This window comes from Callionymus lyra, chromosome 10, assembly GCF_982586985.1.
Source record: "Callionymus lyra chromosome 10, fCalLyr1.hap1.1, whole genome shotgun sequence".
Classification (NCBI taxonomy): Eukaryota; Metazoa; Chordata; class Actinopteri; order Syngnathiformes; family Callionymidae; genus Callionymus; species Callionymus lyra.
The window spans coordinates 7,972,655-7,989,674 of NC_141827.1; the positions used below are offsets into that span (position 1 = coordinate 7,972,655).

General features: G+C 41.0%; 1 protein-coding gene across 6 annotated transcripts in view; it reads right to left on the reverse strand.

Annotated features, from left to right (window-relative positions):
* grip2b (glutamate receptor interacting protein 2b) overlaps nucleotides 1-17,020 on the reverse strand; it is a 197,692-nt gene that overhangs the window by 67,749 nt on the left and 112,923 nt on the right. For 2 of the 6 annotated variants that reach the window (XM_087801825.1, XM_087801824.1), the window contains exon 1: nucleotides 214-331. The exons of the other annotated variants lie outside the window; for them this stretch is intronic. In XM_087801825.1, the coding sequence (XP_087657951.1) occupies nucleotides 214-259 (46 nt within the window). In that variant the 5' untranslated portion in view covers nucleotides 260-331. Of the gene's footprint in view, nucleotides 1-213; nucleotides 332-17,020 lie in introns of those variants that run through there. 6 annotated transcript variants of the gene reach the window in all.

Genomic DNA, 17,020 nt, shown 5'->3' on the forward strand with positions numbered 1-17,020 from the left:
TAAAAACAACATAATAAAATAATGTTAATGATGACAAAGCAAAGGAAAAGTAAAACTGAAAGTCATCCTGGAGCCGGTGAACCAGAACCTCTCGGACCAGCAGAAACTTTGACGACTGGAGAGTGAAACACGAAGAGTGAAACACTAAGGAGTCGGGAGTCGAACCGTCGACCGCGGACGACGCCGGAGCGACAGAGAGATCAGGACGTTTACCTTTCAGCAGCAGCCTCCTCTTCAAGATGGTCTGAAGAAAAAGCATTTTGGCTCGTCTGCGTCCAGAACCAGAACCGCTCCTCGTGCAGGAGGAGAAGCAGGAGGGTTTCTCTCTCTCTCTCTCTCTCTTTCTCTCTCTCACCCTCTTCTCTCCCTCCTCCAGCTCTTTCTCTCACCGGGACTCCCCCTCTCCCTCCCCATCTCTACCCCCAAAATCCACCAATATCCCTTCAATGGTTCTAAAACTGGACCCACCTCATCAGGTTCTGGTTCCAGCAGCGACGCCTTTAACTTCTTCTCCTCCTTTTTTTCTTTCTTTGCTAATTTAATTGCACTTTTCTCGTCTGTTTCTGAAAATTCTTCCCTGATTATGCGAAAAAATGTAGCTATGAGCCTTTCGGGAGGTTTGATGCCCCAGTTTCTGTGTGCGAGTGTGTGTGTGTGTGAGTGTGTGAGAGTGTGAGAGTGTGTGTTTGTGTGTAGCTGGAACAGAGATGAAAGCGTCCGACACAGGCAGCGGTTCAAACTGAGACTATATTTGACTCTTTGACTCGAGTGACTCATCTTCCTCGGCTGCGATCCGTTCATTAACCTGTGATTCACGAGTCAGCGTTCCTGTCGCGACACTTCTGAGCTGAAGTTGTGCCGAACCTCACGGGGAGTCAGGAGAGCAGCTCCGTCCTCCGGGGAGCAGATGCTGATCGTACTGGATCCACTCACATCTGCTGCTGCTGAAGTCAAACTACAACTGTCCTGACTCACACGTTTCTAATGTTGAATCTTCTTCTCCATGATGTAGTTCCTCATCATGACCATGTTTTCAACTTATCGCTTTATGAAGTTCGTTTGAAATCTGGGCGAACGAAAGGTTACGAGAGTCTATAATGACGTAATAATGGCTTCACTCCTCGTCCAGCCAGCTGTAATCACCCCTGCTTTGTTCATACAACGAGTCCATTGGAGGTGGAGACTTCGGGGATTGATGATGCGTGGTGACAAACCTCGGGTGTAATCTCCAGAAAAACAAAGTGTTTTCAGTGGGCGGGGCTTAAGATCACCACGTCATCAGATCCCGAGTTCTCTCCAGCACCCCCATGGACCCTCCTACACTCTCCTCTTTTCTCTCACTATATCCTCCCTCACTCCTCTCCTTATCCATCTGTCTACCCCCCCATCCTTCCTCCCAGCCGGTCAAAGCAGCTGCCGTCAACAATGAGTCTGGTTCCGCTCGAGGTTTCTGCCTTCTAAAAGGAAGTTTTTCCTCGCCATAGCTCACTGTACAGTGTTTTGTTTCTTGCTCTTTGTTGAATTGCTGGGATCTATTTTTCCTTAATCAACTGTAGTCTTATTTCAACTGTATAGTGTCTTGAGATAACTTTGTTATGATAAGACACTTTAAATAAAATTGAATTGAATTGAATTGAATTGAATTAAGATCATTTTTCTAAGGTCAATATTTCAAAGGGAGTTTTGAACAAACACACAGATACTAATGATACAATAGAGTCACACATCTATTTAAGACTTACTTAAATCAACACTTTGACAGAGTTTAATTTTAAATGTAATATAGATTTTTTTTTAAATAAAAAAAAATCATCATACTTCCTGGTAAAGAAACATATTATTCATGTTAATGTTATTATAATAACTCGTTATTCTTCTTGTTCCGAACATGACTTACATTGTTAATATATTTTAGTCTCGTGTGATGGACCTGCTCGGGCTCGGTATCGAACTTTGGTTCTTTTAAGGCACCAGAGAAGTAAAACAGAAGTAAAAGGTTTTAAAGAAGAACTAAGGAAGTGAACTTCAGATTGATTTGTCATCTGTTAGCAAATGTCCTGTTGCAGAGAAAACATTTATTTTTCTAAGTAAGGGAAAAACATTGAAGTGGAAATATACCAAAGCCAAAACGTTAAACTCAAAATTTGCACTATTTCAGATTTGATTTTGGTTATAGATCATCTTATAAAGTTGTCATGGAAAAAAGTTATAGTTAAGTCAAGATATGAATAAGATTTAAGGTGTTGAACATTGTTGATCAGCGTCACTACTATGGACTTTGTCTTGATCCAAACCTGGAGGACCAGCGAAGGAACCGAACCTTCAACAGCTGTTATAAGAACCGACTCAAAGACTCAAAGACTCAAAGACTCAAAGACCAGCTCGAACATGTTTGACTCCAACAGGTCATCAATTCAAGCGACTGTTCGGAACCATAAGAGTTTCCCACAATCCTTCTCTGAACCTTAGCAGGAAAGTGTGTTTGTTTAAGTCAACAACGAAACAATAAAAGAAGAGATGAAGTCCAGGTGAGGGTTTTCACTGGTGATGGTCTGATGAAGCTTCATGAAACACTGTCATTATGTTCAGAGTCCACTAGATGGCGTCTCTATCCTGTTTTACTGTCAACTGTTCTATTGAAACATCATTTTTAAACTGATGGCGCCACCTACTGACCTCTGAACAACATGACACTGTTTCATGAAGCTTCACCAGGACATCACTAGATAAAACACTAGTTCCCAGCTACACATGTGTGTAATATGATCATTTTTCGGGGGGAAAGATAACAAAGGATTATTTTGATAAATCAAAATAAATCAAATCTATTTTTCTTCAAAACTTATAGATCGCTCAAATATTTTAATTGGATTTTTCTGGGAAAAAAACTGATCAGATTGTATTCGTTATTATAAGTTTCATCAGGTTGCTGTTGAAATTTACCAAAGCTGAAAAAATACAAATCAAGATTTTTCAATTTTTGTTTGAATTGATCTTATTAAATTGGTTATAAATAAAATGATTAATCAAGAATGCGTGTGGAATGCAAGCTGCTTGGCGGAGGTCTTCACGCTCTGACTATCAAAATAGATTCTTAACTTCTCGTCCCTCAAGGGAATCACAAGAATTTCTTCTAAAAGATCAGTTTTCATTCTATCATCCTTAATTAAAACAATATAAAAAAAACACTATTTTATTAAATCCTCATCTCTGTTCTGGACCTGCAGCAGCTGGACCAGAACCACAAGTCCTCCCATGGACTTTTGACTTCCTGATCCATGATGAGACCAGACAGGTGGCGTGTGCGTGTGTGTATGTGTGTGTGTGTGTGTGTGTGTGTGTGTGTGTGTGTGTGTGTGTGTGTGTGTGTGTGTGTGTGTGTGTGCGCGTGCGTGCGTGCGTGCGTGTGTGTGTGTGTGTGTGTGTGTGTGTGTGTGCGTGTGTGTGTGTGTGTGTCCAGTTTTAAAGCTAATGCGGCGTGAGAGCGTTCACCTCCGATAATGAAGTGAACATTCAAACGACTCCGGGCCCTGGAGCCGGGCGGGTTCTTCACCTCCGCTGGTCCCGTGGCGCCCGAGGGTCGGCGGAGGTCGGCGATGGCGGTAATGAAGTGAGGGGGTTCAGATCAGAGGGATCATTAGCGAGACGCCTTTTTTGAAGATGAAGATTCGCCGGTCGGCTTGTGTTTCCTGGCAGACGACGGAGATTAAGTTTGATGGATTTTAATTGCCGTCTTTCAACTTTAATTTACACAGAAAATATCGGCTCTAAAAAAATATTCTCGCCTCATTTTTTCAACCCAACGTCCATCACAGCGTCTCCTTCAGCAACTCATACATGTTCGTCCCTCTAGTGCTCGCCTTGATGAACAGCCGAAGCATCATGATACAGTGTCTTCATTTTGAAAGGCCACAAGATGTCACTCTCTGCTCTACAATCTTCGCCTCTGATCTAGTTGGCATTGTTTTTGAACCAACAGTGCCATCTAGTGGTTGTTCAAAATTAAGACACTGTATCATGATAGAGAGAATTTATGAAGCGGTTTCTAAAGGCTTTATTAAGTCATCACTGCTGTCATGATCCAGTCGTAGACTGACTCAAAGGTGTTTAATTTCGTGTAACTTTCCTGCTCCTTTGGTCCCTGGCAACTGACCTTGTCTTCTGTCCATAGTTTGCTTTCCCCGAGTCACTCTATTGTGGATCTTTGACTGAGTTTATGTCCTTAAAACTCAAACTTAAACATTTGATTTTTGAAAATCATATGGATGACTCATGGGTTAAAGAGTCTGACGCATTGATCTGAGAGTTTTCGAAGATGATATTAAATAATGAAATTGTGTTTAAATCCATCTTCTCAGGAGAATGACTTAAAAGTCATTTTGTGACGTCTAAAAATACCATTAAGAAAGAAGTAAAGCGGCTTAAAAGGAGTACAAAGGGCTTCTGGGTCACTGACACAGAGTGGCTCCTGGAAGACATGTGGGTTCCTCTAGGATTTGAGGAAAGTCCTGGAGAAGAACCGATGGATGAAGAAGGTCAGCTTTGAATCTTCAATCCAAAAAGTTCCAAAATCCCATCTCAAACTAAGCGGTGCTGATCCTCATCCCGTCTTGAATTCTCAACTCGATCACAAAGAACATTATCATGATTCTGTCTCTTCTCGGTTCAGACCAGGCTTCTGGAGAACCAGCACCAGAACCAGCTTCTAACGTCTCACCGTCACCAAGACCTCCTCCTTCACGTCGCTCCAGCGTTCCTCCTCTAATGAGCAGTGTTGTCAGTCTGTGCTCCAGATATGTCAGCGATCCCCCCCGACACAATCAAACATTCATCACACACACACACACACACACACACACACACACACACACACACACACTGACGCTTCACAGCCCAGTTTGATCTTCTGCTTCCTCGTCTGTTTAAAGTCTCACTAGCTTCCCTCTCCTCGGCTGCAGAAGGAAACGACAACAACAAACAATGAAAGTGACACGAGTCCCACCGCAGTTTTCTCCGCTCCACGAGACCCCCTGCTGGCCAGGAGTGAAAGTGCCTTCCCCTCAGAACCAAATACTTATCACTGAACCACATCTTATCGTCACGTGTGACACCTTCACAGAGGTACTGACCACTGCAGTTAGCAGAATAGTACCAGACACTACCGAGGTGTAGTGCAAGCAGTGAAACAGCAGAGGGCGCTGATGACAAAGCGAGAAGAATTTAAAAAAAGGGAAGATAATAAACATTTTTGTCCGTCTGAGATTTTTTTTTTTGTATTTTATCATTTGTAAATTAAGATGCAGAAGAAACTCTGGAGCTGGAAAAAAAAATACTTTCGACTTGATGATTATAATGATATATATTTTGTATTTTTATGAAGCACTTTTAAGACAAATAGTTTCAGAACTGCTTTATAATGCGTATACTCCCCCCCCCCCCCCCCCCCCCCCAGAGAACCATGACCTCAAACTTTAAAGTCCAGTCTTGGTCAACAGAAGCACATTATCGAACCGAGGACTTTTCCACATTAAGAAGCAGTTTGGAAGGCCGGTCTTGAACCATGAGTCAGAGGTGAAGTGGACCGGGGCCCTCACCCTCTAGTGGCCCCTGTCCTGGGGGTCAAGTTGATGTCAGGTCCAACAGAGCCTCAAACAATCATCAGACAAAGACAGAGAACCTCTTAAACAACTCTTTAAAGGTGTGTAATTCCTCGTCAAACACACACAGACACACACTCGACTTCCTCGGAGCGCGAACAAGGCTTAACAGGATTAATGGTCACAGAAGACTGAGCACTTGTTCAGGCTCTGTTGCCCGAGACGTGTTGAATTACAGCTGCTTTTAAATACCAGGCGAGACGACAAGAACCCTCGTGTTCGACTCCGACAGTCCGGCGCGAGTCTTTCCTAATGTGATCCGAGCCGCCGTCGTGAGGCGTGAGTACGAAAAAAAACAGACGGTGGATTTCATGGAGAAATTGTTTCTATTAATAATTTACCCGGGAAAGTAGAAGAAAAATGGTGTCAGTCCTGAACAAACTAGACGTCCTGCTCTCAAGAACAATCCTGTACTTTGGTCATAAATCGTCAAGGTTTTATCTAGTGATGTGCTGGTGAAGCTTCATGAAACAGTGTCATGTTGTTCAGAGGTCAGTAGGTGGCGCCATCAGTTTAAAAAATGATGTTTCATTAGAACACTTGTTCAAAACTAAGGAAAATAGTTCAGAAACGCCATCTAGTGGAATCTGAAGATAATGACACTGTTTCATGAAGCTTCATCAACACATCACTACCAACTAGTGGACTCTGAAGATAATGACACTGTTTCATGAAGCTTCATCAACACATCACTACCATCTAGTGGACTCTGAAGATAATGACACTGTTTCATGAAGCGTCATCAACACATCACTACCATCTAGTGGAATCTGAAGATAATGACACTGTTTCATGAAGCTTCATCAACACATCACTACCATCTAGTGGACTCTGAAGATAATGACACTGTTTCATGAAGCGTCATCAACACATCACTACCATCTAGTGGAATCTGAAGATAATGACACTGTTTCATGAAGCTTCATCAACACATCACTACCATCTAGTGGAATCTGAAGATAATGACACTGTTTCATGAAGCTTCATCAACACATCACTACCATCTAGTGGAATCTGAAGATAATGACACTGTTTCATGAAGCTTCATCGACACATCACTACCATCTAGTGGAATCTGAAGATAATGACACTGTTTCATGAAGCTTCATCAACACATCACTACCAACTAGTGGAATCTGAAGATAATGACACTGTTTCATGAAGCTTCATCAACACATCACTAGTTTTTTTAAAACCAAAACTAATCCTCCTTCAACCACTGTTAAGTTCAGTTCCATGTACTGTTGGAAACTAATTCTTGAGAAAATAATTTAGATTTGAGGCGAATAAAAGTGGTGTAAATATTTATACTGGAAAACCTGCAAACGGTTTCTTCGAAGTTTGGAAACTAAAGGAAGAAACACTAAGACTTACATTTTTATTATCCTGACACTGAGCTGAAGCAAGAGAGACTGAATCAAAGAGTCACAGAGATATTTGAAAGAAAATATGAAAATATGTCTTCTTTTTATACTTTATACCCGACTGTTGTATGTATAATAGTTATTTATTTACACACTTGTAAGAAAAAAATGTTCTCTTGTTCAATTAACTACTTTAATGTACGAGTCACTTAATTTACTGTTTTTTATTTATAGTTATTCTGAGCATTTCGTACTGAACTAGTTCATTTTAAAATCAGGTGAACTGAACATTGAACTAATTTGTTCTTGGATCAGGAAACTTTTGAACAATTGAATTATGAACTATGAACTGAATTAGTTCCAGTAGCTCTCTTTCAGTTGAACTTTTATTTAACAAAAACTCTTAGTGTAAGACGTAACTTCACTGATATATAATAAATAAATAATAATATAACTTCATCAGTTCTTCACGGTCAGAACTCTTGACTCCTCACTCCCCCCCCCCTCACCTGTCTCACTCTTAAAGGAACAGTGACACGCAAAACAACGAGCGTTATAGTATTTTACTTTTAAGTTTGTTACTAAGTTTGTTCAAAAATGCAATTTCAAATTTGTGCAGACCTAAGAAAAAAAAATCAAGACCTGGTGAACTATAATTTCTTTCAACCTACTACTTTTCAACATTTTATAGCTAATACTTTCATTTTGAATTTCCTATTATTTAGTTTTCTGAATTGTTGAAATAATAATAATAATGATGATGAAATTGTTATGATATATATTAATGTGTACATAACCATTTAGAGTCACAGTGCTTTACTTAAGGAAAGAGAAAAAAAACATGAATAAATTCAAAATGTCGACTAAGAGTTGGGATTATTTTCAGAGTAATCTGTTCTTTTTTAGAGTTATAGACAAACATATTTGTTCATTTTAATGTAGCGACTGGAGCTCAATTGTCTTCATCTTCGTCCAAAAAGAAACTAATAAACATCCAAATACCTCCAAACTGCTCGTCTCTAACGTCCATCTTGTATTAAAGTCTGGACATGAGAAGTTTAGGCTGACGGTCAAGACTTCTTTAGATTTTTTGGGAACAATTTCTTATATTTGTATGTTTTGAAAGGAGTTTATGATCATTTTCTAATGTAAATATTTAAATGAAAAGAGAGTTTTGTACAAACAGACACTGATGATACAATAGAGTCACAGCATCTATTTAATACACACTTAAATCAACACATTAGTTGAACTTTAATTTAAAAAAAAGGGTCTCATCATGTTTTATTCATGTGGTTTTAACAATGGTATTGAGTCTCAAATATCTTCCTGGAGGATCTGAGACAACCTTAGTCCTATGAGGTCAAAACATCTTCAGAGAAGAACTTAAGAGCGATAAACCACATGAAGTTGATAAAAACACTTTTATATAAACTTATTCTGCTGCCACTGCATCTGTTTCAGTGTCATTTATTATATACCTGGAAGAACCAGAACATCTACAGTTCTGGAAGGAGAACATTGAAGCTCCACATGAAGAAGAAGAAACACTTGATGATTAATGTAGGACATCATGACACAGTCACGCGGCTCATTAACTCTCGTCACTCCAGGGACCAGCAGACGCCAGTTTAACTGGCATTAAACATGCAAAAGGTGGGAGGAGACTCTCGGCGGGAGACTTCCTCAGCCTCCTGAAACTTTGAGAAGACTCGTCCGGAGGAAGGACTCATCGCTGGAGACACCAACCACACTGGAGCTTCAACCCGGCAGTCGTGTGCGCGACACACTCGCGGCAAACATCGCGACCTGATTGTGTCAACTTTGTTTGGGAGGCTGGCGAACACACACCAGAGTGTGTGACGCACACGAGAAGTCACTTCGGGATTTCAACCGACGCACGGATCTGAGGCGGGGAGAGCGATGACCTTTAGGAGAACATGATCGCGCTATCGCACAACGACTCACAACCAACATGAGACAGACTTACGGCCATTGTTCATGTTGATGAAGTGACCTGTGAAGATGCAGCGCTCACGATAAGATAAAGAACAAGATTATACACGAGCCAAACATTTATATTAGATTAGATTAAGGATCCTGTATTTGACCAATAAGGATTCCAGAGGTTAAGATAAGGAACAAGATTATGCACGAGCCAAACATTTATATTAGATTAGATTAAGGAACCTGTGTTTGACCAATAAGGATTCCAGAGGTTAAGATAAGGAACAAGATTATGCATGAGCCAAACATTTATATTAGATTAGATTAAGGATCCTGTGTTTGACCAATAAGGATTCCAGAGGTTAAGATAAGATAAAGAACACGATTATACACAAGGGAAACATTTATATTAGATTAGATTAAGGATCTTGTGTTTGACCAATAAGGATTCCAGAGGTTAAGATAAGGAACAAGATTATGCATGAGCCAAACATTTATATTAGATTAGATTAAGGAACCTGTGTTTGACCAATAAGGATTCCAGAGGTTAAGATAAGGAACAAGATTATGCATGAGCCAAACATTTATATTAGATTAGATTAAGGATCCTGTGTTTGACCAATAAGGATTCCAGAGGTTAAGATAAAATAAAGAACAAGATTATACACGAGCCAAACATTTATATTAGATTAGATTAAGGATCCTGTGTTTGACCAATAAGGATTCCAGAGGTTAAGATAAGATAAAGAACAAGATTATACACGAGCCAAACATTTATATTAGATTAGATTAAGGATCCTGTGTTTGACCAATAAGGATTCCAGAGGTTAAGATAAAATAAAGAACAAGATTATACACGAGCCAAACATTTATATTAGATTAGATTTAGGATCCTGTGTTTGACCAATAAGGATTCCACAGGTTAAGATAAGGAACAAGATTATGCACGAGCCAAACATTTATATTAGATTAGATTAAGGAACTTGTATTTGACCAATAAGGATTCCAGAGGTTAAGATAAGATAAAGAACAAGATTATACACGAGCCAAACATTTATATTAGATTAGATTAAGGAATCCTGTGCTTGACCAATAAGGATTCCAGAGGTTAAGATAAGACAAAGAACAAGATTATACACGATCCAAACATTTATATTAGATTAGATTAAGGATCTTGTATTTGACCAATAAGGATTCCAGAGGTTAAGATAAGATAAAGAACACGATTATACACAAGCAAAACATTTATATTAGATTCGATTAATGATCCTGTGTTTGACCAATAAGGATTCCAGAGGTTAAGATAAGATAAGGAACAGAGGTGATTCACCTGGAGAGAGTAAAACTGAAGGAAAGGAAATGAACGCAAGTTTTTGTTGGAAATAATTGACATTTAATATCCAGAAAAATACAGATTTTCTCGTAAAAAATACATTTGTTCCGCATGTGACCAAAAACCTTTGGTCACTTTTGTTATGACTTCGAGATCCATTATAGAGTAAGACATGTGACACTTTGATTCATGAATAAAAAAAAGGTATTTCCTGTCATTTCAACTCAAATGAAGCTGCACATCTTAATGTAGTTTTGAGTTTTATAATGAGCCACAAAATTATTAATCTTATCTTGTTGTCATGACAACATCAAACATTTGGTTCTGAATGAACCGAGTCTCAAACAAAGATCTCAACACTGAGGGTAAATGTTTTCATCTCAGTGACTCGACTCAGCAAACCTTGACAACTGAAGGTCTGTGTCTCAGAGCGCTTTACAGTGCACTACAAGACAGTGCACTTACTTGCTCAGTGCACGAATTAAGACATAAGGTAAGTAAGTAAGTAATTTTTATTTATATAGCGCTTTTCCAGAACAGGGTCACAAAGCGCTTAAACAATACTTAATAAAGTATATACTTTAAAGGGCAAGATAAAGTACTTAAATCAAACTCTGCTGCTACACAGGAAATGACTCGACAGCTTCTTCTTCTACTACTTTTTAACGCTGTTGTGTTTCATTAATTATTATTGTTGTTTTGTTGTAAAATAAGTGTTTTCTCGAGACATTTACGTCGTCAGTGACGTAGCTTCAGTTTAGCTTCATCTACGTCACTAAGATGGCGGAGGTTAAGGGTGGAAAGTGTCCATCGATCCACCCTCGATTTTCTGGCCAATTGAGTGCTCATCAGGACGCACTTGTGCACTCACAATACTAAGTGTAAGCGCAGAAGTGCGTGATTTGCGACACACCCCAGGTCTTCACTCAGATGGTCTTCAGATACGACCCACTCACCGAGAGGGTCCCGGGGTTCTGGACCGGTCTCTCTGAGGTGACACACAGAGACCAGGAGAGGATCGGTGGAGAAAAAACTCACGAGCGGCACCAAAAATCGATTTTCCACTTGAGAAGTTGTGGTCCGTTGGATAATGGATCTAACAAGAACCTGCAGCCGTCCGGCGACACCTCGCACAGGAGGAGCAGTCGAGCGGCCGACCGTCTTTTCAGGCCGAGCGACAGGAAGTCGATATCAGACAGAGACGTTTAAGTTTCCTGTCTCGGTCCAAGACACGCAGACAGATGCTGTTTAGGAGGGAAAAATGAAAGAAGGGATGAAATCTGACGACAAAACATTGGGTTTTTTTACTCATTTACGAACTTCTCCCTGAGCTCGACTCACTGAAGACCTCACACACACCTGAGTCTGAACCGCTGGTTCTGGTTCTGACGATCAGGAAACGTCCGCCGGTATCTGAGGCAGCAGCTGCTCTCTGCTCCATTGATTCCTCCGAGTGAGAGATTCTGCACTGACTCGTCTAATTTTAGAATCAATGGACGCACCTTCCTCACCTCAGCACTTATTCCCACACACGGGCCGAGCCGGGATCAAAGGGAAGAGCTGACGGTCCAGAAGTATTTTTGGACTCTTGTCTTCACGTTTGGACTCGACGGCGAGTCGAGATTCAGGGGCTCAAGGACTCAAGTCGCTTTTAATAGAGACGTGAACAGAATCAAAGGTTCTGAGGGAATGTTTGTTCTTTTTGATGTAGCGACCGGAGCTCACTCGTCTTCGTCTTCGTCTTCGATCCAAGATGGACGTTACAGACGAGCAGTATGAAGGTGTTTTGATGTTTTTAAGTGTCTTTAAGGATGAAGACAACTGAGCTCCAGTTGTTACATTAAAATGAACAAACATTTTTGTCTATAACTCTAAAAAAAGAACAGATTACTCTGAAAATAATCTCAACCATTATGTCATGCTTATGTTCTTTTGTTTTATTTTGAAAGTGGTTTTCCGTTTTTATGTGTCCTGTGTTTTGAGTGACAGACGCTGGCAGGTGCGCGGCTGGGGATGATGGAGTGGCGGGTTCTTCCCATTGATAAGGAGCGTCTCTACCCGGAAGAACTCGCCAGAGTGTTGCGTTTCCGTTTTTGTTTTAGTTGCTGTTGGGACCCCGATCTCCAGCCCTGCCCTGCCTTCGTCCCGAGTGCCTGTTTTGTTTTTTGTTCCTATTACGGACCGCTCTGGATTTATTAAAGACTTTTTTCCTGAACTTTTCCTCCGTGGATGTTTTGACTTCCGCATCTGGGTCTCCTGCCCTGATCGGTTCGTGACACATTAGTCGACATGAAGGTGAGTAGACTACTGCTTTAGGGCCTTCAAACTCAACCACACAAGGGGCCAAAATCCTTTATCAAACCAATTCAAGGGCCAAGCAAACTGTATATTTACCTCACAAGACATAGGATCTTATTTTTTATTGAGATTCCGGGTTTTAGAGCAACATAGTTCTTGTCATTTTTAAGAGATTGTTTTTTAAATCTTAAAGTGATGTAGAGAACTAAATATTTAGGTATAGACAATATACTATTGAGTATTTAGACAATATTTTTATTCAGACATTATTGACACCAGAGAGTGTATTCTGAAGAATGTACTTCCCTAATATTACTGCCATTGACATTTGACCAAATTGAGATTTAATCTCCAGACAAATAGTAAATGTTCTCATCTCAGTGACTCACCCCTGTGTCTCAAATTGCGCACTTCTCCAAGTGCACTGCTTTGCAGTACACTGTAAGACGGTGCACAAATTTCAAGAGGGTAGTCCTGTTTCAAATCAAACTCTGCTGCTACACACTTACAGGAAATGACTCGACAGTTTCTTATTCTACTATTTTTTAACACTGATCAACCAGTCCTTGAAACATTATCATCAACACTTGACAGCACTTTTCACCCTTTGAAACAAGTTATTAAGTTGTGTTTCATTGTGTTATTACTGTTGTTGTGTTGTTTTGTGGTAAAATTAGTGATTTCTTGAGACATTTACGTCAGTATCTGCTCCGAAGACGCTTCATCAGTGAAGTAGCTTCAGTTTAGCTTCAGTTTAGCTTCATCTACGTCACTAAGATGGAGGATGTCGAGGGTGGAAAGTGTCCATTGATCGTTTGAGTGCACCAGTTGAGTGCTCATTGTGCACTACTGTCATACACGCACGACATCATCATAGGTCACCATGTCAACATGATCCTTCATCGACCTTGATATTGAGACAACCATCCGATGGGACCACATCAAATAACTCAACGGGCCAGTGTCTGCCCCGGGGGCCGTGAGTTTGGTGGCATAAGATAAGCTAAGGTACAGATATTATCAATAATATTACCAAAAACAGAAAACTGGGTGTGAAAAAAGGGGATTTGGCGGAAAGAAAGTTGATGTTTGTTGTTTCAAGGAGAGTTTTTTCAGACGTTTGGTTGAGTTTATCTTCTCGGTTAAGCAACATAGAATTAAGGTCTGTTAAGGAAGTTAAAAAACTATTAAATATACATTTTTCTCGGCCTGTTACCTTGTCTGTACGACCAAACCACAACTTTTTCAATGATGTTGAACAGAAAAGGACAGAAATAGTTTTTGATTTAATCAGAAAAATTAAATAAAGTCTTGATCTTTAATGATGTTTTTACCCTTTGACACTTTCTTTAAGGATCCCTGAGAAAAAACATTATTTGAATCTGGTGTTCAGAGTTTAACCTGAAAACAATTGTGTTTATTTTGAAAACAACAGGGAAATACAATGTTTAAGTGGCCCGAGTGAGAGAAGCAGCTCCAGAATACATGGATGATGCAGCGAGTTTTGAACAAACAAACACGTAAATGTGGTTTTAAAAAAAAAAGAAAAAGTTTCCAATCCGACTCCGACAGTAACCGGGGAGGAAATCTGAGTGAGAAGAACGACAAGTGAGGAGTCGCGATACACACTCTAGAGAGACCAACAACACACACGTCAAACTGTCGAGTTAAACCACGTTAAACAACTGGTTATTGTCAGTCGGCTCATGGATGCAGCACAACATACACACACACACACAAACACACACACACACACACACACACACACACACACACACACACACACACACACACACACACACACCCCCACACACACACACACACACACACACACACATACAGAAACACACCCAAACACACACACACACACACACACACACACACACACACACACACACACACACACACACACACAACCCCAAACACACACACCCCCACACACACACACACACACAAACACACACACACATACACAAACACACACAAACACACACACACACACACCCCCCCCCCCCCCCACACACACACACACACACACACACACACACACACACACCCACACACACACACACACACACACACACACACACACACACACACCCACACACACACACAAACACACCCCCCCCCCCCCCACACACACACACACACACATACACAAACACACACACACACACCCACACACACACACACATACACACAACCACACACACACACAAACACACACACACACACACACACACAAACACACACACACACACACACACACAAACACACACACACATACACAAACACACACAAACACACACACACACACACACATACACACACACACACACACACACACACACACACAAACACACACACACATACACAAACACACACAAACACACACACACACACACACACAAACACACACACACACACACAAACACACACACACACACACACACACACACACACACACACACACACACACACACACACACACACACACACACACACACACACACACACACACACACACAGGTTACCCACAGAGATGCAAACCTGCCGACTGCCGAGAACATTGACCTGATTTTATCTGACAGCCAGTAAACAGAGTTCAGGTCCGCACACAAAAAAAACATTCGGAGATAATTATAACACAACTCAGTGCAACACACACCAGTGAACGCACAGCAGACGAATCAAGTCAACACACTGCTGATGTATTTCTTGTGCCTCAGGGCAGTGAAGTACATGAACGTAAAAACATAAACTGGTCAGTTTCGACAAGACGAACAGAATCGTGAGCATCCATGGCTACTTCAATGACTCGTCAGTTGATGACTTTAACTGTCACACGCTGATACAAACCACACTATGAGGGAGTTTGGACCGAGTTTGGGCGAATGAACCCATGAGTTGCGAGATCAGAGATTCTCCGGCTTCTCAAAAACAAGTGGTTACCAAAGAGCACCGGAGAAGAACGCGAGTCAAACCACCAGGAAAGTGGCGAGACAGGAAGTTGCCGAGACTCATGGGAGAGTCACGTCTGACCATCTTATGATCTCGCTTGTAAAAGAGAAACCATCGATTGTTTTTGTTGAACGTTCTTGTCAAACTCAAGTTACACGAGGGTCGAAATCTTCACGGACTGAACAACATATACATTAATTTACCAGCACCAGGAAGTGTAAATTAAACTTATTTATTTCTATGTTTGTCCTCCTTCATGAAACACTCCTTCAACATAAGTTTAATTTCTTCTTTTTTTTAAATATCTCTTAAGTTTTCAACATCCATAACTTCCCTCTAAGATATATATGTTTTCTTTAAGTTTACATGAGATTCAAACCACACTTATTTTCTACTCACCTTCATGTCGACTAAGAGTTGGGATTATTTTCAGAGTAATCTGTTCTTTTTAAGAGTTATCGACAAAAATGTTTGTTCATTTTAATGTAGTGACTGGAGCTCAGTTGTCTTCGTCTTCGTCCAAAAAGACACTTAAAAACATCTAAATACCTCCATACTGCTCGTCTGTGACGTCCATCTTGTATTGAAGCCTCAACATAATAAAATGTTCAAGAAAAAAAAAACAACAACTATATTTTACGCTTTAAAAAGCATTATTCTAAGATTATTCTAATGGGATTCGAACCATTTTTACCCAAGAGGTCTAGAGTTTGACTCACTGAATCAATTCTGATGAACCGAAGTCGTCCAGTGACTCGAGTCACACTTTTGCCTTCATTCTTGTCACCAGCAGGAAGAACAACACACAGCACTTCTAGATAAACTGAATCTGAAACTCAGCTGCAGTAACACAACTGACCCGCAGGGGGCGGGCGGTCGAGCTGCGACACACAATTAATACGATTCACGTCAAGGCGGCCGCCGGCGACTCCTACGAGCAACGTCTCCGTCCCGACGACGGAAGGACGTTCAGAGCGAAGGATGATCCGTCGCGACAACAGCGAGTCCCGACTCTGGAGTCGACGATGTTTCGTAACAAAACTCGTGTCCCGGGGGCTACACAACTTGTATCGTCATGTAAGGACGACGTTCTCCGTCACACACCCGCGGACCCGAAGACTCTTCAAGAGATCTCAACGAGACCGAGGTGGTCTAGTCCAACACTTTAGTCGCTGGACGCCAGAGAATCTCTCTCACAAGGAAACCACAGGATCTTCTCTGCGTCGCCCACAGACGCACAACGACGCACAAACAACTCACAAACATACACCGAGACGATTAATGTTGTGCGACCATTTCAGTTACTCCCGACAACCGTGAAGGTCACACTGAACCTGTGCTGTTGTGAGACTGTTGTGTCATCACAGTGTGTCATCACAAAGATTAAACTGTCGCACACACGAGCCCTCCATGACAACAACTGTGTGCATCTTCTACACAGTAAAAACACTTTACCATCA